Source organism: Myxine glutinosa, chromosome 4 (genome assembly GCF_964187855.1).
Source record: "Myxine glutinosa chromosome 4, kmMyxGlut1.1, whole genome shotgun sequence".
NCBI lineage: Eukaryota > Metazoa > Chordata > Myxini > Myxiniformes > Myxinidae > Myxine > Myxine glutinosa.
In genome coordinates this window covers 5,247,348-5,270,753 of record NC_136264.1, presented here as the reverse complement: position 1 = coordinate 5,270,753, position 23,406 = coordinate 5,247,348, and the positions used below count along the sequence as shown (strand labels likewise).

The 23,406-nt window shown below is 52.0% G+C and overlaps 1 protein-coding gene across 2 annotated transcripts in view; it reads left to right on the top strand.

Annotated features, from left to right (window-relative positions):
* Nucleotides 1-20,076: 20,076 nt before the first annotated feature.
* POLR1D (RNA polymerase I and III subunit D) overlaps nucleotides 20,077-23,406 on the top strand; it is a 50,141-nt gene continuing 46,811 nt past the window's right edge. Inside the window, exon 1 of one of the 2 annotated variants that reach the window (XM_068111781.2) lies at nucleotides 20,077-20,192. In XM_068111781.2, the coding sequence (XP_067967882.1) occupies nucleotides 20,151-20,192 (42 nt within the window). In that variant the 5' untranslated portion in view covers nucleotides 20,077-20,150. The remainder of the gene's footprint in view (nucleotides 20,193-23,406) is intronic. The other variant, XM_068111782.2, reaches the window with a different exon arrangement.

Sequence of the window (23,406 nt, the reverse complement as noted above, 5' to 3'; positions counted from 1 at the left end):
TCAATTTTTTCCATTGAGTGGTTTGGGAGATATAGAGGTGTAACGTTTTTCAAGATGGCGTCCATACCACATGACCTATGATGTCATAATTATTAATAAAAAAATTCTACAGGTAGAGGCGCTCCTTTGGTAAAATTTCTTGTCAATCGGACCAACGGTTGCCGAGAAAATGAATTTTTAAAATTCAGACATGTACGCACACGTACGGCACACGGCACACGTACGTACCTGAATGCTTAACCCTGATTTTCGCTTCGCGAGCGCAAGGTAATAATGTGCATATGTATACCGTCATGTATTGTCTTTTTGCCAAGTATGAACAAAATCGTTCCAAACATCTCCGAGATATGGTTGCGGACGCACGGACAGAGGGACGGAGGGATGAGATCAAACCCATAAGCCCCCATTCCAGACTAAAACCAACGGGAGCTAATGAACTTATCCAAGCGGAGGTGACTTTGGAAGAGTGCCTCACAGTAGGTAACACCTACCTCATCACAAAGTCTGAAGAGACCCAACTACCTCACGTATAGACCAATAACCTGTCTGCCAACAACGTGAAACTCTTGACGGGAATTATCACAGTAATGATATACCATCACCTAACGTCGGTCCTAACACAATAAGGAGGCCTAGAGACAGAACAGAAGTGATGTAAAAGAGGATGCTACGGAACGATGGACCACCTCCTGCTAAACAAGCCCATAATGGAAAATTGCAATACGAGAACCAAATTATCCACAGCAGGGATAGACTACAAAAAAGCTTTTGATAGTGTCCCACATTCGTGGATGATACAATGCATGCAATTGTACAAGATCAACCCCCAAATAATCAAACTGACAGAGAAAGCAATGGAGCTTTGGAATGTCACATTGATGTTACAGCACTCTGAAGGAAAGATCGAAATACCAGGAGTGAAGATATGTCGAGGAATCTTCCAAGGAGACAGTCTTTCCCTCCTTCGGGTTTGCCTGGCCCTGAACCCATTGAGCAACCTCATTAATGAGCAAGGACATGCAAAAAGGTGACACATCTACTTTACATGAATGATTTAAAGCTCTTCTCCCCAAATGACGAAAAATTGACAGACCAACTAAAACTAGTAAAAGGGTTTTCCGAGGACATTCAAATGGAATTTGGACTAGATAAGTGTGCCAAGTGCACATTTGTACAAGATAATTGGACAGAGTGGAGATAGACAAAGAAGGATCATTGGAATGGCTAAGAAGAGATCAGCTCAACTAGGACGGAGAACGAATCATAATAAATGTCCAAGATCAAGGACACGACACCGATGGATTTAAAAGATGGCGGGACTGAGCCACACGGACAAGTGTAGATTCTGCAAGACACAACAGGAAGTACTAGGCACCTGCTCTCGGGATGCAAAACACTATCAGAACAACTTTACAAACAGCGGCACAACAAAGTATGCAAAGTGATTCATTGACATATTTGCAAAAATGTAAACATCCCAGAACCAGAAAACTCATGGAAACACGAACCAATCATTGAAAATGAGGACGTCATGCTCACGTACGACCTGATGATTCCATCGAGGGGGGAACAAAGAAAACAAAGCATTGCGTCCGCACATTGTACTCAGGAACAAAAGGGGAAACACAGCATTGATGATTGAGATATCAGTACCCGGCGATTTTGGCCTAAACAACACAGAAATCAAGAAAATGACCAAATAGCAGGACCTGAAAAATGAGGTCAAGAGATCTTGGAAGCTGAAGAGCATTGGAATTGTACCAGTGATAATTGGAGCAACAGGAATGATTAAGAAGAACCTCACTGAGATTTTGAAAACCATCCCCGGGAATATTACCACAAATGAACTACAAATGGAGGCAATCCGGGGTTCGGCAACGATTCTGAAAAGAGAACTTGGAACAAAACTCTGACAAAAGTTGAACATCTTGGTCCATGAACTGTGTACACACACATATACATACATACACTGATGCACATACACACACATACATACACTGATACACATACACACACATACATACACTGATACACATCCACACACATACATACACTGATACACATACACACACATACATACACTGATGCACATACACACACATACATACACTGATACACATACACACACATACATACACTGATACACATACACACACATACATACACTGATACACATCCACACACATACATACACTGATACACATACACACACATACATACACTGATACACATACACACACATACATAAACTGATACACATACACACACATACATACACTGATACACATACACAAACATACATACACTGATACACATACACACACATACATACACTGATACACATCCACACACATACATACACTGATACACATCCACACACATACATACACTGATACACATACACACACATACATACACTGATACACATCCACACACATACATACACTGATACACATACACACACATACATACACTGATACACATACACACACATACATACACTGATACACATCCACACACATACATACACTGATACACATACACACACATACATACACTGATACACATCCACACACATACATACACTGATGCACATACACACACATACATACACTGATACACATACACACACATACATACACTGATGCACATACACACACATACATACACTGATGCACATACACACACATACATACACTGATGCACATACACACACATACATACACTGATACACATCCACACACATACATACACTGATGCACATACACACACATACATACACTGATACACATACACTGATACACACACATACATACACTGATACACATACACACACATACATACACTGATACACATACACTGATACACACACATACATACACTGATACACACACATACACACACTGATACACATACACATACACACTGATACACATACACACTGTCATGTATGAAGCTGCAAATATTCACCGTTGTATCCCTACACCGTGACCGCATTGTATCCCTACGCCCCAGCTCGGATGGCGCTGCAGTTAATCGGGCCTGTATCGGCGGAGTCAATAAACGTGTGCTACAATCGATCGTAGTTTGTCGAGATACCTTACATGGTGACGAGGATAAACATGTAGACCATGACATCTTTCGGCCATATCGATGAATTCGACCCTCATGAGGGGGATTTTGACACGTATTCTGAGCGGTTGTCTTTTTACTTCGAGGCGAACGGCATCGCGACCGAAGCCCGTATGAAGGCCGTCTTCCTGTCCGTTTGCGGAGGTGAGACGTTCACACGTGTTAAAAACCTGATTCGGCCTCGGACAATCCAGGAGCTCACGTATGCAGAGCTCAAGGCCGCTTTGAAGGAACATTGCAACCCATCTCCTTCAGTCATCCTGTGTCGGTTTAATTTTTACATGTGCAGACAGCAGCAAGGTCAGTCGATCGCAGACTTCATTGCACACCTCAAAAAACTGTCACATCAGTGTGAGTTTGGGGACACGATTGATGACATGCTTCGTGATTTGCTGGTGGTTGGCATGTCCGATGACCGCACTCGTAGACGCCTGCTTGCTGAGAGAAGACTGACTTTCCAAAATGCCAGAGACACCGCCATTTCCATGGAAAGTGCTGAACGCAACGCCACAAGCATCGGTGCCACTCGCTCGTCTGGTACCAGCCCTGCTCTGAATCTGTTGGATCATGATCAGCCAAAACATTGGAACAAGGCTCCTCGTCAGAAGCCAGTGCAGTCTCAAACCCACAACAAATGTTTTCGGTGCAACGGAAAGCACCCTCCGGAGACGTGTCGCTTCAAAGATGCAACCTGCCATTTCTGTTCGAAAACTGGCCATATTGCTCCAGCTTGCATCACTCGCAAATCGGTAGAAGGGAAAGCTGCTGACAAGAAGATTCATCAGTTTATCGGTTCGGAGGAAGCTGAGTTTGACCAGGTGAGCTGTTTCCGACAACTCAGAATCGTATGACCTGCTTCATATTGATTCTCACCATAGGCGGGACCCTCTTCTTGCCAATGTTGTCATCAACAATCGACCATTGCAAATGGAGGTCGACAAAGGTGCGGCCGTCTCGCTCATCAGCCATGCTGTTTTCACAAACCTGTGGAGTGATGCTGACCGACCCCATCTGAAACCTACTACCTATGGACTCTCCACCTATACAGGTAAGAAGATTGTTCCCTGCGGTACATGTGATGTCACGGTGGGCTACGATAACCGTGAGTTTCACCTACCCCTGATCATCATTCCTGGAAAGGGCCCTTCCTTACTCGGCAGGAACTGGTTGAGCATAATTCGACTGAAGTGGAAAAGCATTCATCAACTCCGGGCAGCCAACGTTTTTTCCTACCGCAGCATACACACTCAAAAATGTGCTGGATACGTACCCGGATGTCTTTAAGGATGAGCATGGAACCTTGAAAGGACATACGGCTAAACTCAGTGTTGACCGGGATGCCAATCCTATATTTTGCAGAGCTCGCCCAGTCCCTTTCGCCCTGCGGGAGCGGATTGACAAGGAACTGGATCATCTTGAAAATCTGGGGATCATCGAGCAAATCCAGTCTGCCCAATGGGCGGCGCCCATCGTTCCGGTCATGAAATCGGACCAGTCCATCCGCATATGTGGAGATTATAAAATGACCATGAACAAGTATTCTTCATTGGATAAATATCCAATCCCGATGAACGAAGACCTCTACACTCGTCTCACGGGAGGTAAGACTTTTACGAAACTCGCTCTCAAATCAGCCTATCTACAGCTCCGCTTGGACGAGAATTCGAAACAGTATCTTACCATCAACACGCATCGTGGGTTGTACAGGTACCACCGACTCAGTTTTGGAGTGAAATCTGTACCTGGAATTTATCAGCGTGTCATGGACAGTTTGTTTGCCGCTGAACGCAACGTCATTTGTTACCAGGATGATATTCTGGTTACTGGTCGTACGGACGCGGAACATCTACAAAACCTGGATAGAGTTCTGAAGAAGATTTCGGACTCCGGCCTACGTTTGCGTCGAGACAAGTGCAAGTTTATGGTGCCATCAGTCACTTACCTGGGTCACACGATTGATGCCGACGGTCTACACCCGACAGATGAGAAAGTCCGAGCTATCAAGGATGCTCCTGCTCCACGAGACGTGACCGAATTGAAGTCATACCTTGGTTTGCTTCAGTTCTATGGTCGTTACATCCAGAATGTGACCGACGTTTTGGGCCCCCTTTATCGGCTTTTGAGGAAAGGAGTCTCCTGGAGCTGGGGATCCATTGAACAATCAGCATTCCAGACCTCCAAGGATCTGCTCAAATCGTCCAATGTTCTCGTTCATTTTGATCCAGAGAAGGATCTTGTGCTGACATGCGATACCTGTCGGTATGGAGTGGGGAGTGTATCGGCAGAGAAGAACTATTCCCAACTTGACAAGGAAGGATTTGGAATCGTTTTCGGCATCAGCAAATTTCGCCAGTACCTTTTGGACATCATTTCACGATTCGCACTGATCACAAGCCGCTGATCAGTCTGTGTGGTCCAACTAAGGCGACGTCTGACACACTACCGCCCAGGATCATCCGCTGGTCCCTGTTTCTCGCTGCTTATGACTACACCATATGTTATAAGCCCGGTTCGTCTATCACAAATGCAGATGCCATGAGTCGGTTACCCCTTCCAGAATCCGTTGATGATTCGCCGACACCAGGATCCATTATTGCACTGATGGATCATCTGGAAGATTGTGCTGTCGATTCCGGCCAGATCCGCACTCATACTCAACGAGACCCCGTTCTGTCCAGAACTGTCCAGGCTGTACAGCTTGGATGGCATTTGCTACCTGAGGGTGACCCAGATTTTGCGGCTTTTAAAGCAAAAGTGTAAAAACGAACTCAGCGTGGAAAATGGTTGCCTACTCTGGGGATGTCGTGTCGTGATCCCGGAAAATCTGCGTTCCAGGGTCATGGATGAAATCCATGACTGTCACCCCGGGATTGTGAAGATGATGTCACTCGCCAGAAACTATGTGTGGTGGCCGAATCTTGATGCTGATATCGAGCATCATGTTCGACATTGTTACCCCTGCCAGAGCACCCGGATTACACCTGCGAAAGCGCCACTGCATCCCTGGGAATGGCCCAGCGAACCGTTGGCATCGCCTACATCTCGATTATGCCGGGCCTATTAACGGCAGCATGATTCTAATAATTACGGACGCGCACACAAAATGGATTGATGCCTATGTGACGCGTGGTAGTACGTCAGCCATTGTCATCGAAAGACTCAGACGCTGTTTCGCCACTCATCGTCTGCCCAGGATGATCGTGAGTGATAACGGTTCGTGTTTTTCCAGTACCGAGTTTGCCGAGTTCACACGTCGGAACGGCATCAAACATAAGTTTGTCAGCCCACATCACCAGGCTTCAAATGGCTTGGCCGAACGATCCGTGGGAATCATCAAATCCGGATTGCAGAAACTTCAGGAGGGAACCCTGGAAACAAAGCTTTCTCGTCTCCTGTTCAAATACCGCATCACGCCACAATCAACAACCGGTGCAGCTCCGTCTGAGTTATTGATGAAACGACACCTGAGATCGACACTTGACAATCTCAAACCGGACATATCATCAAATGTTTATCAGAGCCAGCTTAATCAAAAGTTGGTGCACGATAAGACGTCCAACAGTCGATGTATCAACATTGGAGATCCAGTGTTTGCCCGAAATTTTGGTGCAGGTGCGACGTGGCTACCGGGGGACATCATCGAGAAGCCAGGTCCACTGTCCTGCGTGATTCGCCTGCAGGACGGCCGCGAAATTCGTCGACATCAGGACCACATAACCTACCATCACTGTGAGTCGATGGAGCCTGCAACATCGTCACAGTCAGGACAACAGTTCGAACCACCACTGCCGGAGATCGTCATGGCCGCTCCAGCCGGACACACACATACACACACTGATACACATTCAGGGCCACAAACCAACTTTTGATTAAGCCGGCTCGGATTCCCCGAAAACCTCTGCGAACGCTACACCCTTCGTGGAGACCAAAGGGATCACCTCGGACTCTGTATCCACTGGTACACCGCCACCCAAAGGGATCACCTCGACTCTGTATCCACTGGTACACCGCCACCCAAAGGGATCACCTCGACTCTGTATCCACTGGTACACCGCCACCCAAAGGGATCACCTCGGACTCTGTATCCACTGGTACACCGCGACGCTCAATGCGTGAGAAAAGCACCCGACCGGTTGAATCTTTGAAGATGCTTTTTTTCACGTTGACACTTGTTATATTTTCACGTATTTTCATTATTCTCATAATCGTTTGCACACATATTTTCACATGTTTTGGAAATGTTGCTTTTGAAATGTCAATTCTGGAAATCTAGCACGTATTGCTCTTGGTAATTTTGGACTTAAAGTGGAGGATGTCATGTATGAAGCTGCAAATATTCACCGTTGTATCCCTACACCGTGACCGCATTGTATCCCTGCTCGGATGGCGCTGCAGTTAATCGGGCCTGTATCGGCGGAGTCAATAAACGTGTGCTACAATCGATCGTAGTTTGTCAAGATACCTTACACACACACTGATACACATACACACACTGATACACATACACACACTGATACACATACACACACTGATACACATACACACACTGATACACATACACACACATACATACACTGATACACATACAGACACATACATACACTGATACACATACACACACATACATACACTGATACACACACACACACACACACACACACACACACACACACACACATACATGCACTGATACACATACAGACACATACAAACACTGATACACATACACACACATACATACACTGATACACATACACACACATACATACACTGATACACATACACACACATACATACACTGATACACACACACACACACACACACACACACATACATGCACTGATACACATACAGACACATACATACACTGATACACATACACACACATACATACACTGATACACATACACACACATACATACACTGATACACATACACACACATACATACACTGATACATATACACACACAGTATACATACACTGATACACATACACACACATACATACACTGATACACATACACACACATACATACACTGATACACATACATACACTGATACACATACACTGATACACATACACTGATACACATACATACACTGATACACATACACACACATACATACACTGATACACATACACACACATACATACACTGATACACATACACACACAGTATACATACACTGATACACATACACACACATACATACACTGATACACATACACACATACATACACTGATACACATACACACACATACATACACTGATACACATACACACATACATACACTGATACACATACACACACACACACACACATACATACACTGATACACATACACACACATACATACACTGATACACATACACACACATACATACACTGATACACATACACACACAGTATACATACACTGATACACATACACACACATACACACACTGATACACATACACACACCTATTTAATACATTAAATAGGTGTGTGTATGTGTATCAGTGTGTGTTTTCAGTGTATCAGTAATACATAATATCAGTGTATCAGTGTGTGTGTATCAGTAATACATACACATACACACACCTACACACACATACTTCCTATTTAAAAGGCTTTTCTCAATTTCCTCTCCAACTCATTCCACTTCAAAAAAAAGAAATTCAATATCTTATACGTCTCCCTCACTACATGGTCTAAATTCACATTCATTCCATCCCTCCTCCATCGTTCTGAATCGGATTGCTAACTTGAAAATCACAACAAACCCAATTTGTTTTCAATGTTCGTCTTTCATTAATCATCCACTTTCTAAACTCCCCTCTTGCCCCTCCCATCCAAATCCCTCCCTTTGCACCTACACTCCTAAACTCCCCCCTTGCCCCTCCACTCTTAAACTCCCCCCTTGCCCTTCCCCTCCTAAACTCTGCCCTTGCCCCTCCCCTCCAAATCCCCCCCTTGCCCCTCCACTCCTGAACTCCCCCCTTGCCCTTCCCCTCCTAAACTCCCCCCTTGCCCCTCCCCTCCAAATCCCCCCCTCACCCCTACACTCCTAAACTCCCCCCTTGCCCCTCCACTTCTAAACTTCCCCCTTGCCCCTTCCCTCCTAAACTCCCCCCTTGCCCCTCCCCTCCTAAACTCCCCCCTCACTCCTCCCCTTCAAAACTCCCCCCCAACCCCTCCCATTCAAATCTCCCCCCATACCATTCCTCTCCAATTCTCCCTCCTTCCCCCTCCTCCTCAAAGCTGCCTCCTCCCCACTTCGTCTAACCTTCTATCTCATACCTCCACCCCCCCCCAACCTTCTACTTTCCTCTGCCCCCCCTCAAACAACACCTCACTGTGCCTCATCCCTTCACCATCAAACCTTTCATCCTCCTCATCCTTCCCTTTCTTGGAACTCTTCTGCAATCTCTGGCACACTGTCAACTGCTCTCCCTACCCCCCCCCCTCTCACCCTTCATCTTACCCTACTCCTCCCCTCCCCTCCCCTGTCCTGTACCCGATGCTCCCCCTCTCTCTTCATTAACGGTATGGACCTCAAACATCCGGGGCCTTCGCTCAAACCTGACTGATCTCTCCATACAGGTTGCTTCTGACAATCCAGACTTGATCTGCTTAACAGAGACTTTCCTCCTTCAAGATGTCTCTGATTCCTTAATATCTCTTCCTGGTTACTCCCTCCTCCGGTATGATAGACCTGAGCCTCGGCCTGGTGGTGGGGTGGCTATCTTTATCAAAAACTCTCTTCCTCACTCTCCTTGCACTGCCCTCTCTCCTCCTCACCCCCAGGAGTACCTCTGGCTACGCCTTCCTCTCCGCTCCCACCTTTTGTTCATATGTGTTCTGTACCGTCCCCCAAACAGTGATGACTCCATCTACATTTCACTGTCTGACAACATGGACCAACTTCTATCCACTCATCCCAACTCTCTCTTCCTCATATGTGGTGATGTCAACTGTCATCATGCCACCTGGTTGGGTGTGGGTTCCTCTCTCACCAGTCATGGCACCTCAGCAAAGGACTTCTGTGACTTACTGGGATTGACACAATCTGTCAATTTCCCGACCCGGATCTCAGCCAATGGAGTATCTTCTCTTCTAGACTTGGTTATGACAAACTTCCCTGCTAATGTCTGCTGCTCTTCTTCTGCTCCAATCGGTTCTTCTGATCATGTGCTTGTCAAAGTGGACATCTCTCTGGCCATTCTCAGAGAGCCTCCTCAGCGTCAACGAGTCTGGAATTTCACTCAGGCCGACTGGGACGGTCTTCAAGCAGCCATCAATCGTCTGGATTGCTCTCCCATCTCCACTGCCTCTGACATCAATTCTTCCTGGGAATTCTTCCAAAGCAAACTGATCTCTCTCATGCACAGATTTATCCCATCTCGCCTTCAGTTGTCTTACCCTTCCTCCCGTCCATGGTACACTGAATCTTGTGGTGAGGCAGTTGCCCTGAAACAACTTGCCTTTGCCTCTTGGAAGGCTAATCCAACTGAAGGCAATCTCAGTTCCTTCCACCTAGCTCGGAACAAGTGTGTGTCTACCCTCAGGAGTGCCAGGAAGCACTATCTCTCCTCACTCAAGAATGAACTCTCAAACCTGTCTCCTTCCTCCAAATCCTGGTGGCATCTGGTCAAATCCGTTTCTGGTGTTTGTTCCCCCTCCATCCCCTCACTTACCTCAAATGGCCACACAGTTGACATCGCACGTGACAAAGCCGAATGACTCAACTCTGTGTTTGCCTCAAAATCCTTAGTCCCAAACCCATCTCTCTCTGTTCCCACCTTTCCCAGTCGAACCCAACTGCTCCTGGACTCTGTGTCCTTCTCTCCTGACAAGGTGGAGGAGTTTTTGTCAAACGTCGACTCTGATTCTGCAACTGCGCCAGACGGCATCAGCCCACGGGTCCTAAAATCCTGCTCTGCCGCTCTATCTCACCCTCTCTCTGTTCTTTTCACCCTATCTTTTGCTCAAGGTCATCTGCCAGCATCCTGGAAATCAGCAAACATTACCGCTTTACACAAAAAAAGATGCAAAAACAGATCCTTGCAACTACAGACCAATCAGCCTGCTCCCAATTATCAGCAAAGTCATGGATTCCTTCATTGCTTCGGATATGAAATCTTTCCTCTTCTCCAATGGCTTGATCTCTAATCATCAATTTGGTTTCAGACCAGGTCACTCTACTCTGGACATGCTGCTTCTGCTGTCTCAACAATGGATGGAGGTCCTCAATGCCAAACAGGAAATCAGAGCTCTCTCCCTTGACATATCACGTGCCTTCGATACAGTCTGGCACCCAGCTCTGCTCACCAAACTCTCCTCCTATGGTATCCATGGAAATCAGCATGCATGGCTTGCGGACTTCCTCTCTGGTCGTAGTCAACATATGGCCCTGAATGGATTTCTCTCATCTCCCCTTCCTGTTCAGGCTGGAGTTCCCCAAGGCAGTGTGCTGGGCCCTGTGCTTTTTCTGGTCTTTATCAATGATCTCTCCGACTCTCTGGAAAATCCTCTCTATCTCTTTGCTGATGACTCCACTCTCTGCCGCTCCATTCCTCTTCCTCAGATCGGTAGTCTGCAGCCTCCTCACTCTCTGAAGACCTGGACAAAATCACAGACTGGTCAAACAAGTGGAACATGTCTTTCAAACCTGACAAATCTCACACTCTTACTATGTCTCTCCGAAAAGATCGACTGGACAACCCTCCCATCTACTTTCTCAACAATCCTCTCCAAGAAGTTCTGTCGCTCAAGCTTTTGGGTCTCACTATCTGCCATGATCTTTCTTGGGAAAACCACATTTCCAAGCTTGCCTCCAAAGCCAGTCGCCGACTGGGCATCCTCCGTCGTGCGAAGTCCTTCCTAGGCACACCTGAGCTCCTCACCACATACAAGGCTTTCACCCGCAGCTCAATGGAATACTGTTCTCCCCTATGGGCTGGTGCTCCTGCCTCACACCTGGCTCGGCTTCACGCTGTTGAATCCAAAGCTTTCAGAATCATTGGAATCTCCCGCGATGAAGCTATCTCTGAGGGCCTTTCACTCACTCACCGCAGGCAGGTAGGTGGTCTTTCTGTCTTCTATCGACTCCTCTCCGGCCTTGCTCCCCCAGCTCTCTCTGTGCTCTGTCCCCCAAATATTCCTGCAGGTCGCACAAGATCTGCCAGCCACCCTCTGATGGTTAAACTGCTGAAATCTCGGCTCTCTGCTCACCTTCACTCTTTCATTCCTCTTTTCTCCCGCCTCTGGAACAAACTCCCACACTCACTTCAATCACACTCCTCCCTCCAGGTCTTTAAAACAGCTGTTCACCACCATCTCTTATCTTCCCCCATCCAAAACCTTGATCTTTTCTACCCCCACTAATTCACCCCAGATCCACCTTGTTTGAAATTCCAACTTCTTTCCTGGAAGTCCTGGCAGTGTCCATATGTTTTATACCTCTCCCCCCCCCCCCCCCCGTCCCATGCCTCCCCCCCAAAGCCCTCTCCCTCCCACAGTTCTCTCGATGTCTCCATGTCTCTCGGTCCCTGCTCTCAAATGTTGTGTTTGTGTCCTTCCCCCTCTTTCCCCATCTTGTCTACCGCTCCCGATGTTATTTGTTTTATGTGTCTGTTTGTCTTTCTGTGTGATTAATGTTCGCTCTTTCACGAGCCTCGATCTTGTATACAAAAAAACAAAACAAAAAAAAAAACACTGATACACACACACACACACACACACACACACACACACACACACACACACACACACACACACACACACACACTGATACACATACACACACTTGTAGCGGCTACCGCTGGGTATACACAATCGCCTTGCACCTACCGAGGACACGGAGCGATCACAATGCCGGGCTCGCCCGGGCACGCCCAGCCTCGCCTTTCCAGGGCTCGTCCAGGACGCCCGGGCATGCCCGCTCTCGCCTTTCCAGGGTTCGCCCAGAACGCCGGGGCACGCCCAGCCTCGCCTTTCCAGGGCTCGTCCAGGACGCCCGGGCATGCCCGCTCTCGACTTGCCAGGCCTCGTCCAGGACGCCCGGGCATGTCCAGACTCGCCTTTCCAGGGTTCGCCCAGAACGCCCGGGCACGCCCAGCCTCGCCTTTCCAGGGCTCGTCCAGGACGCCCGGGCATGCCCGGCTGCCCGCTCTCGACTTGCCAGGCCTTGTCCAGGACGCCCAGGCATGTCCAGACTCGCCTTTCCAGGGTTCGCCCAGGATGCCCGGTCTCGCCTTTCCCGGGCAAACGCTCCGGGATAATGTGTATATATATTGCTGCCCGATAAACGGGCTTTTCCGAGTACCCGAGTTGATTTGACACAATAAAGAAACTCGGACGAATTCCAGCTTTTTGTCGCGTCCATTCTTCTGATTTACGTTGGAGCACAGCTCCGACACACTGATACACATACACACACTGATACACATACACACACATACACACACTGATACACATACACACACAAACATACACTGATACACACACATACATACACTGATACACATACACAAACGAACACCCACGCACACATACGCACGTCCACACACACACACGCACACACCTTCCAGAAATGAAATATAGTGGTGAAGGAACTGCGCTCCAACGCGAGTCGAAAGAATTGACGCGACCAAAGACGGAATTCGTCCGAGTTGCTTTATTGAAACAAAACAGCTCAGGTATTCTGACCAGCCCGTTTATCGGGCAGCAATATATATACACATTTATGTCGGGAAGTTTGCCCGGCAAAAGCTATACCGGGCATGCCCGGGTGTCAAGGGCGAGCCTTGGAAAGGCGAGTCTGGACCTGCCCGGGCGTGTTTGGCTGCGGCCTGGCAAGTCGAGGCTGGGCGTGCCCGGGCGCTCTGGACGAGCACTGGAAAGGCGAGAGCGGGCATGCCCGGGAAAGACGAGACCGGGCGTGCCCGGGAGGTTCGGGCGTGCCCGGGAACAGTGAGTCCGGGCATGCCCGGGAGAGGCGCGTCTGGCCGTGTTCTGGCCGGTGCAAGGCGATTGTGTGCATCCAGCGGTAACCGCTACACACGCCCCTCCAGAATCGACCTGCACCGGCAGGGTCAATTTAAGGGGGGTCCGGATGACCCGGCCGAAGCGACCCCTGGAGGGTCGTGGGGAGGGGTCCGACGTGGTGGTGGGTGGTCGAGCGGGGGGAACTGTGGACGGGGGGCGGCCTCGCCGCGGAGGAAGGGCCAACCGTGGTGGTCGGTCGACGTCCATGTGCGCCGGTTTGAGGCGGTCCACAGAAATCCGGTCCGGCCGGCCGCCGAAGTCGACGATGAAAGACTTGTCGCCCCGTCGCAGGACCCGGAAGGGCCCGTCGTACGGCGGCCGGAGTGGCCCCCGGTGCGCGTCATGACGCACAAAGACGTACTCCACTGTGCGAAGCGCCGGGGGGACGTAGGACTGGGGGCCACCGTGGCGGGACGTCGGCACGGGGGCAAATCGTCGGGCGGCCTCCTGGAGGTCCGAGCGCTGGCGAGCGGCGGACCAGGGACTGGTAGCGTCGGGCACGAATTCGCCCGGGATGCGGAGCGGCTGGCCGTAGACGAGCTCGGCGGCGGACGCCTGGAGGTCTTCCTTGGGGTCGTGCGAAGGCCCAAAAGGACCCACGGCAGCCGGTCGGCCCAACCGTCGTCCTGAAGGCCGGCCATGAGTGCGGCCTTCATGGAGCGGTGAAACCGCTCGCACAACCCGTTGGCTTGGGGGTGGTAGGCCGTGGTGCGGTGCAGCGTGACCCCCAACGAACGGGCGACCGCGCCCCAAAGCTCAGACGTGAACTGTGGGCCGCGGTCGGACGAGATGTCCGCTGGTGCGCCGAAGCGCGCGACCCAGGTGGCGATGAACGCCTGTGCCACGTCGGCGGTGGTGGTGGAGGCGAGGGGCACGGCCTCCGGCCACCTGGTGGTCCTGTCCACCATGGTGAGCAGGTGGGTGAACCCCCGCGAGGGGGGCAGGGGACCCACCAGGTCCACGTGGACGTGGTCGAAACGCCGTTCAGGCACGGCGAAAGGTGCCAGCGGGGCCTGGGTGTGGCGGTGGACCTTGACCCGCTGGCAGGCCGTGCAGGCGTTGGCCCAGTCGCGGATGATTCGTCGAAGGCCGTGCCAGACGAAACGTGCCGACATCAGCTTCTGAGAAGCTTTCCGGCCCGGGTGAGAAAGGCCGTGGATGGAGGCGAAGATGCGGCGCTGCCAGGAAACGGGCACGATGGGGCGAGGCTGGCCCTGGGAGACATCGCAGAGCAGGACGGTGCCCGCGAAGGGAATGTCGGCCAGGCGGAGGCCCGTGTCCGCCGCACGGAGTGCCTGCACCGAGGCGTCGGTGGTCTGGTCGGCCGTCATGAGCGCGAAGTCCACGCCGAGGTGGACCGCGTTCGCGCTGGCCCGAGAAAGACAGTCGGCCACGGCGTTGTCTTTGCCGGCGACGTGCCGGATGTCCGTGGTGAACTCCGACACGGCGGAGAGGTGGCGCTGCTGGCGGGCCGACCACGGCTCCGTGACCTTAGCCATTGCGTAGACCAACGGCTTGTGGTCGACGAAAGCCGTGAACGGGCGGCCCTCCAGGAGGTGTCGGAAATGGCGAACGGCCAGGAATAGCCCGAGCAGCTCGCGGTCGAACGTGCTGTAGTTTAACTCGTTCGGCCGGAGTTGCCGGCTGAAAAAAGCGAGTGGCTGCCAAACCCCGTCCACCCATTGCTCATGGACGGCGCCCACCGCGTAGTTGGAGGCGTCCGTAGTGAGGGCGATGGGCGCGGTGAGCACCGGGTGAGCCAGCAGCGTTGCGTCGGCGAGGGCCCGTTTGGCGCTGGCGAAGGCCGCGTCCATGGCCGCGGACCAAACAATGTCATGCTTGGCCGGCTTGCCCCGGAGGGCCTCGTAAAGGGGCCGCATGAGCTGAGCAGCGCGGGGCACGAATCGGTGATAAAAATTCACCATGCCGAGGAACTCTTGGAGGGCCTTGATGGAACGGGGACGCGGGAACGTGGTGATGGCCTCAACCTTGGTCGGCAGCGGCACGGCCCCGGTCTTGGTGATGCGGTGGCCCAAAAGGTCAACGGTCGTCGCGCCGAAGTGGCATTTGACCGGGTTGACAATTAAGCCGTGCTCGCTGAGGCGACCGAACAGTGTTCGGAGTGGAGGAGGTGCTCGGCGCGGGACGTGCTGGCGACGAGGATATCGTCCAGATAGACGAAAAGAAACGGCAGGTCGCGCAGCACGCCGTCCATCAAGCGCTGGAACGCCTGGGCCGCGTTCTTGAGGCCAAACGGCATCCGCAAAAATTCGAACAGGCCGAACGGCGTGATGACGGCCGTCTTCGGGACGTCGGCCGCCCGGACAGGTACCTGGTGGTAGCCCCGTATCAGGTCAATTTTCGAAAAGATGACCCGTCCCGCCAAACGGGCGGAAAAGTCCTGAATATGCGGGATCGGGTACCTGTCGGGGGTGGTAGCGTCGTTGAGACGGCGGTAGTCGCCACACGGGCGCCATCCACCCCCCGGCTTTGGCACGATGTGCAGTGGCGAGGCCCACGCGCTATCGGAGCGCCGCACGATGCCGAGGTGCTCCAACGCGTCGAACTCGGCCTTCGCCACGGCGAGCTTGGCCGGGTCGAGGCGGCGGGCCCTGGCATAGACCGGCGGGCCCGTAGTGGGTATGTGGTGCTCGATCCCGTGCCGCACCGCGACGGCCGAAAACGTCGGCCGCGTGAGGGCCGGGAATTCCGCGAGCAGGCGAGCGAACTCGTTCGCTGCCGGGAGGGCGCACACCAGTTCGGTCGGCGCGGAGCTGCTCATCGTGCACACCAGGGAGCTGAAGGTCTCGGCGTTGACAAGGCGACGACGTTTGACGTCGACCAGCAGCCCGTGCGCGCAGAGGAAGTCGGCGCCCAGCAAAGCCATGGGGACGCAGGCGGTCACAAAAGTCCATTGAAAACGCTGGCTGCCGAAGCAGAGGGTGGCGACGCGTGGGCCGAAAGTGCGTATGGCCGAGCCATTAGCAGCGACCAAAGAGGGGCCGCAAACGGCGTCCCGCCTGTCCTGCTCGGAGGCGGGTATGACGCTCAGTTGGGCGCCGGTGTCACACAGGAAACGCCGCCAAGACGCTTTGTCCCGAATAAACAGCAAGTTGCCCGAGTGGCCGGCGCTCATTGCTGGGAATGAACGCCGGCCCGGCCGTTTCCCGACCTGCCGAAAGTGCACGGGGCCGGCATGTCCGAGCCTTGTGTCCGAACCTGGCGTGGTAATAACACCACGCCCGGTCAGGTGGAGGCCCCGGCCGTCGTGTCGGAAGAGGGCGGTGCGGCGTGGCGGCCGCCAGTTGCACCAGCAGTTCGGCCTCCAACCGCGCAGGGCGCTCGGGTGTCGTGGGCGTCGCCTCGGACGGCGGCGGGCTCCAGGTAACCGCGCCGATGTGCTGGCCCGCCGAGGAGATCTTATCGGCTTCCCTGGTGAGGGCGCGGGAATCCGTGATCAATGTGACAGCCAGGGCGAGGCGTACCGGGTGAGGCAGCTGGCGAAGGAACAGCTCGCGGAACAGAAAATCCGGAGAGTGCTCACCGAGCAACGAGAGCATATAGTCCATGCGCTCGGACGGGCGCGTGTCGCCGAGCTCGGGCAGAGCGAGCAGGCGCCGTGCGCGTGCTGCCGGTGAGAGGGCGAAAGCGTCGAGGAGGAGTGTCTTCAGCGCGTCGTATTTGTCAGCAGCCGGCGGGTGCTCGAGGAGGCTCAATGCGCGGGCCGCGGTGGCGGAACCGAGCGCCGCCACAACATGGTGGAAGCGGGTGTCGTCCGCGGTGATGCCTCGCAGGGCGAACTGAGAGTCCGCCTGAGCGAACCAAACAGCCGCGTGAGCCTCCCAGAAGGTAGGCAGTTTAAGCGTCACTGCCGTATCCATGTCGGTAGGTCACCAATGAAGGAACTGCGCTCCAACGCGAGTCGAAAGAATTGACGCGACCAAAGACGGAATTCGTCCGAGTTGCTTCATTGAAACAAAACAGCTCAGGTATTCTCCCAAGCCCGTTTATCGGGCAGCAATATATTGTTATGGACGCGGTTGTGGATGTTGGTTTACCGAGCGGTTTGGTATGACCGCGTCTGCACAGTTTACCCGATTATACTCGAACGTTGGTCGAGTCGCGCTACGCTAAATCAATTGAGGAAAGGACACAACGGCTGGGTTAAATGACACGACACCAGGGGTACAGTTCTCAAGACCTCCGGAGGAGGTTATAATATTTTGGAACGTTGAGATTACAAGGACAAGAGGGACAGCATAGGAAGGTAGGCACTTAATCACGGTCTTATAGTAGCCCTGACAGACCACAGATAAACAGGACAAGACTGACTCACACAGGGATTGATGGCAAGGAAGGGCAGGTAGTCGAGGCTCAAGGTGCACCTTGGCTCAGGGGCAGAATCGACCCGGTCCGGTCCAGAGATGCGGGAGGTCTCTCAGCGCTCGGAGGTGGCGATTTCTCTTTCCAAGCTGGGGGCGCATCTGACGTCACGTCCGGTAAGTGGCTGCGTATATCCGGCGGGGAGTGACACGCCCTCGGCTCATTAGCTCCGCCCCAGATGGAATCGGCCCACCGCTTCTTATTGGGTGCTGGGGGTTACCGGGCTCCGCCCTTGACGAGGAGCTGACAGCCAGCCCCTTCGTGGTAACCCCGTTACCTGGAGGTAACCTGGAGCACATGGGCAATGGCGGCTAACCGAGCCGGAGTGAGGACGCACACTCCCCGCGCGCTGTTGTTGTAGTTGTTGTTGTTGTTGTTTCATGAGGAAGATGGGAGGAGGTATGGGGAGGTCCTAAACTCACTACTGGTGCCATACAATCACATTCTGGTGCAACGAAGAGTCAGAATTAATGGAAACGAGTCCTTAACTGACATAGACTAAGAATAACTAGCAAGATGTCCGAAAGTTGTCTACGTGAGATGCGGTGGACCTGGGTACGACATTTAATGGGGTAAAAAGGGAAAGGTCGGTTCTACAGAGTGTTGTTTACAGACAATGGGACTAGGGAATGGGGGATTGGGGATAGTTGGGGAGTATTGGGGAAATAGGGGAATATTTACAAGCGGATATGGATGGAGGCCAAATCCCATATCCGCAACAATATATACACATTTATGTCGGGAAGTTTGCCCGGCAAAAGCTATACCGGGCATGCCCGGGTGTCAAGGGCGAGCCTTGGAAAGGCGAGTCTGGACCTGCCCGGGCGTGTTTGGCTGCGGCCTGGCAAGTCGAGGCTGGGCGTGCCCGGGCGCTCTGGACGAGCCCTGGAAAGGCGATAGCGGGCATGCCCGGACGCTCTGGGCGAGTCCTGAAAAGGCGATAGCGGGCATGCCCGGACGCTCTGGGCGAGCCCTGGAAAGGCGATAGCGGGCATGCCCGGACGCTCTGGGCGAGCCCTGAAAAGGCGATAGCGGGCATGCCCGGACGCTCTGGGCGAGCCCGGGAAAGACGAGACCGGGCGTGCCCGGGAGGTTCGGGCGTGCCCGGGAACAGTGAGTCCGGGCATGCCCGGGAGAGGCGCGTCTGGCCGTGTTCTGGCCGGTGCAAGGCGATTGTGTGCATCCAGCGGTAACCGCTACAGTGGTACAAAAATGGCTTGTCTTGCATACACTGTACCTTGCTTCTTGTTCTGGCCTGTGCACATTCGACATGGTTCATCTTTATAATTGTTCTCCTGAAATGGAAAAACGCCTCGCTACCATTTCTTGTATTCATAATCACGTTTTCGATTTTGACGTGGTCCATCGTATGGCAGCCATGTCAATATAGTGTGCGACATATCTATTTTATTTGAATTGTGGAATATTTATGTATTTTTTCGACCTTGTGATCAGTATTTTGTGGACAGAATCAATTATTAGTGACATATATAGTTATTTTACTTTATACGCATGTTTATACCAAGATTAAGAATTTCACTTTCATTGAACGAATGAGGTACTTTGTGTTTGTCGCCATCACGTGCGGAGTATAAGCATGGCGGCCGAAGATGAGGAGGACAAGCGATCATTGGAAGTGGTGGGTTTTGCTTTTCTTTCGCTTCTTGCTGCGCAAAAGGTGTAATTTTATATTGGCTGAAAGGTAATATGTGCATGGTTAAGATTTTCGTTACCATGAGGATGTCCGAAGATTGTACAATATACTGCATGCCCTTACCATTTCTTAACGAAGGGAATTTCAATTTGGATAAAGGAAGAAATCATTGAGGTGCTATCGCCACATTAATAAAATCCATCAGGATGTTTGCACTAGAGTAGAGGGGAGGAGGAAGATAGTCGAGCGGGTGTCGGAACCAAATCAGGGTGCGGGGTGGGGGAGGAGTAAGACAGTAGAGTGGGTTTAGGAACCAAATCAGGGTGGAGGGTGGGGGGAGGAGTGAGACAGTAGGGCAGGTGGAGGAACCAAATCAGGGTGGGGGGTGGGGGAGGAGCAAGACAGTAGAGTGGGTGTAGGAACCAAATCAGGGTGGAGGGTGGGGGGAGGAGTGAGACAGTAGGGCAGGTGGAGGAACCAAATCAGGGTGGAGGGTGGGGGGAGGAGTGAGACAGCAGAGTGGGTGTCGGAACCAAATTGGGGTGGAGGGTGGGGGGGAGGAGTGAGACAGCAGAGTGGGTGGAGGAACCAAATCGGGGTGGAGGGTGGGGGCGAGGAGTGAGACAGCAGGGTGGGTGGAGGAACCAAATCGGGGTGGAGGGTGGGGGGAGGATTGAGACACCAGAGTGGGTGTAGGAACCAAATCAGGGTGGGGGAGGAGTGAGACAGTAGAGCGGGTGGAGGAACCAAATCAGGATGGGGGGAGCAATAAGACAGTAGAGTGGGTGTAGGAACCAAATCAGGGTGGAGGGTGGGGGAGAAGTAAGACAGCAGACTGGGTCTAGGAACCAAATCAGGGTGGATGGTGGAGGGGGGGGAGGAGTGAGACAGTAGAGCGGGTGGAGGAACCAAATCAGGGTGGAGGGTGGGGGGGAGGAGTGAGACAGTAGAGCGGGTGGAGGAACCAAATCAGGGTGGAGGGTGTGGGGGAGGAGTGAGACAGTAGAGTGGGTGGAGGAACCAAATCGGGGTGGAGGGTTGGGGGGGGGGGGGGAGTGAGACAGTCGAGTGGGTGTAGGAACCAAATCAGGGTGGAGGGTGTGGGGGAGGAGTGAGACAGTAGAGTGGGTGTCGGAACCAAATCGGGGTGGAGGGTGGGGGAGGAGTGAGACAGTAGGGTGGGTGTAGGAACCAAATCGGGGTGGAGGGTGGGGGGGGGGGGAGGAGTGAGACAATCGAGTGGGTGTGCAAACCAAATCGGGGTGGAGGGTGGGGGGGAGTAAGACAGTAGAGTGGGTGTAGGAACCAAATCAGGGTGGAGGGTGGTGGGGGAGGAGTGAGACAGTAGAGTGCGTGTCGGAACCAAATCAGGGTGGAGGGTGGGGGGGTGGAATGAGACAGTAGAGTGGGTGTAGGAACCAAATCAGGGTGGGGGAGGGTAAGACAGTAGAGTGGGTGAATGAACCAAATCAGGGTGGAGGGTGGGGGGAGGAGTGAGATAGTAGAGTGGGTGTAGGAACCAAATCAGGGTGGGGGGTGTGGGGAGGAGTTCCGTTCAGTCTGTGTGTTCCAGTTGTAGATACCGCTCAGTCTGTGTGTTCTAGTTATAGATACCGCTCAGTCTGTGTGTTCTAGTTGTAGATACCACTCAGTCTGTGTGTTCCAGTTGTCGATACCGCTCAGTCTGTGTGTTCCAGTTATAGATACCGCTCAGTCTGTGTGTTCCAGTTAGAGATACTGCTCGGTCTGTGTGTTCCAGTTTTAGATTCCGCTCAGTCTGTGTGTTCCAGTTGTAGATACCGCTCAGTCTGTGTGTTCCAGTTGTAGATACCGCTCAGTCTGTGTGTTCCAGTTGTAGATACCGCTCAGTCTGTGTGTTCCAGTTATAGATACTGCTCAGTCTGTGTGTTCCAGTTTTAGATACCGCTCAGTCTGTGTGTTCCAGTTTTAGATACCGCTCAGTCTGTGTGTTCCAGTTGTAGATACCGCTCAGTCTGTGTGTTCCAGTTGTCGATACCGCTCAGCCTGTGTGTGTTCCAGTTTTAGATACCACTCAGTCTGTGTGTTCCAGTTGTAGATACCGCTCAGTCTGTGTGTTCCAGTTGTCGATACCGCTCAGCCTGTGTGTTCCAGTTTTAGATACCGCTCAGTCTGTGTGTTCCAGTTGTCGATACCGCTCAGTCTGTGTGTTCCAGTTGTAGATACCGCTCAGTCTGTGTGTTCCAGTTATAGATACCGCTCAGTCGGTGTGTTCCCGTTTTAGATACCGCTCAGTCGGTGTGTTCCAGTTTTAGATACCGCTCGGTCTGTGTGTTCCAGTTTTAGATACCGCTCAGTCTGTGTGTTCCAGTTGTAGATACCGCTCAGTCTGTGTGTTCCAGTTGTCGATACCGCTCAGTCGGTGTGTTCCAGTTTTAGATACCGCTCGGTCTGTGTGTTCCAGTTTTAGATACCGCTCAGTCGGTGTGTTCCAGTTAGAGATACCGCTCAGTCTGTGTGTTCCAGTTTTAGATACCGCTCAGTCAGTGTGTTCCAGTTTGAGATACCGCTCAGTCTGTGTGTTCCAGTTTTAGATACCGCTCAGTCTGTGTGTTCCAGTTTTAGATACCGCTCAGTCTGTGTTCCAGTTTTAGATACCGCTCAGTCTGTGTGTTCCAGTTTTAGATACCGCTCAGTCTGTGTGTTCCAGTTTTAGATACCGCTCAGTCTGTGTGTTCCAGTTTTAGATACCGCTCAGTCGGTGTGTTCCAGTTAGAGATACCGCTCAGTCTGTGTGTTCCAGTTAGAGATACCGCTCAGTCTGTGTGTTCCAGTTTTAGATATCACTCAGTCTGTGTGTTCCAGTTAGAGATACCGCTCAGTCTGTGTGTTCCAGTTTTAGATACCGCTCAGTCGGTGTGTTCCAGTTAGAGATACCGCTCAGTCTGTGTGTTCCAGTTAGAGATACCGCTCAGTCTGTGTGTTCCAGTTTTAGATACCGCTCAGTCGGTGTGTTCCCGTTTTAGATACCGCTCAGTCTGTGTGTTCCAGTTTTAGATACCGCTCAGTCTGTGTGTTCCAGTTTTAGATACCGCTCAGTCTGTGTGTTCCATTGCCGAGTAGCTTGTAGAGTGCTCGCCAAGTGGCTTAAGCACTCAAGCGAGCACTCGTCTCCATGGAAACGGTTGATAAGGGACTGCTGGCTTGGCAAGCCGATTGG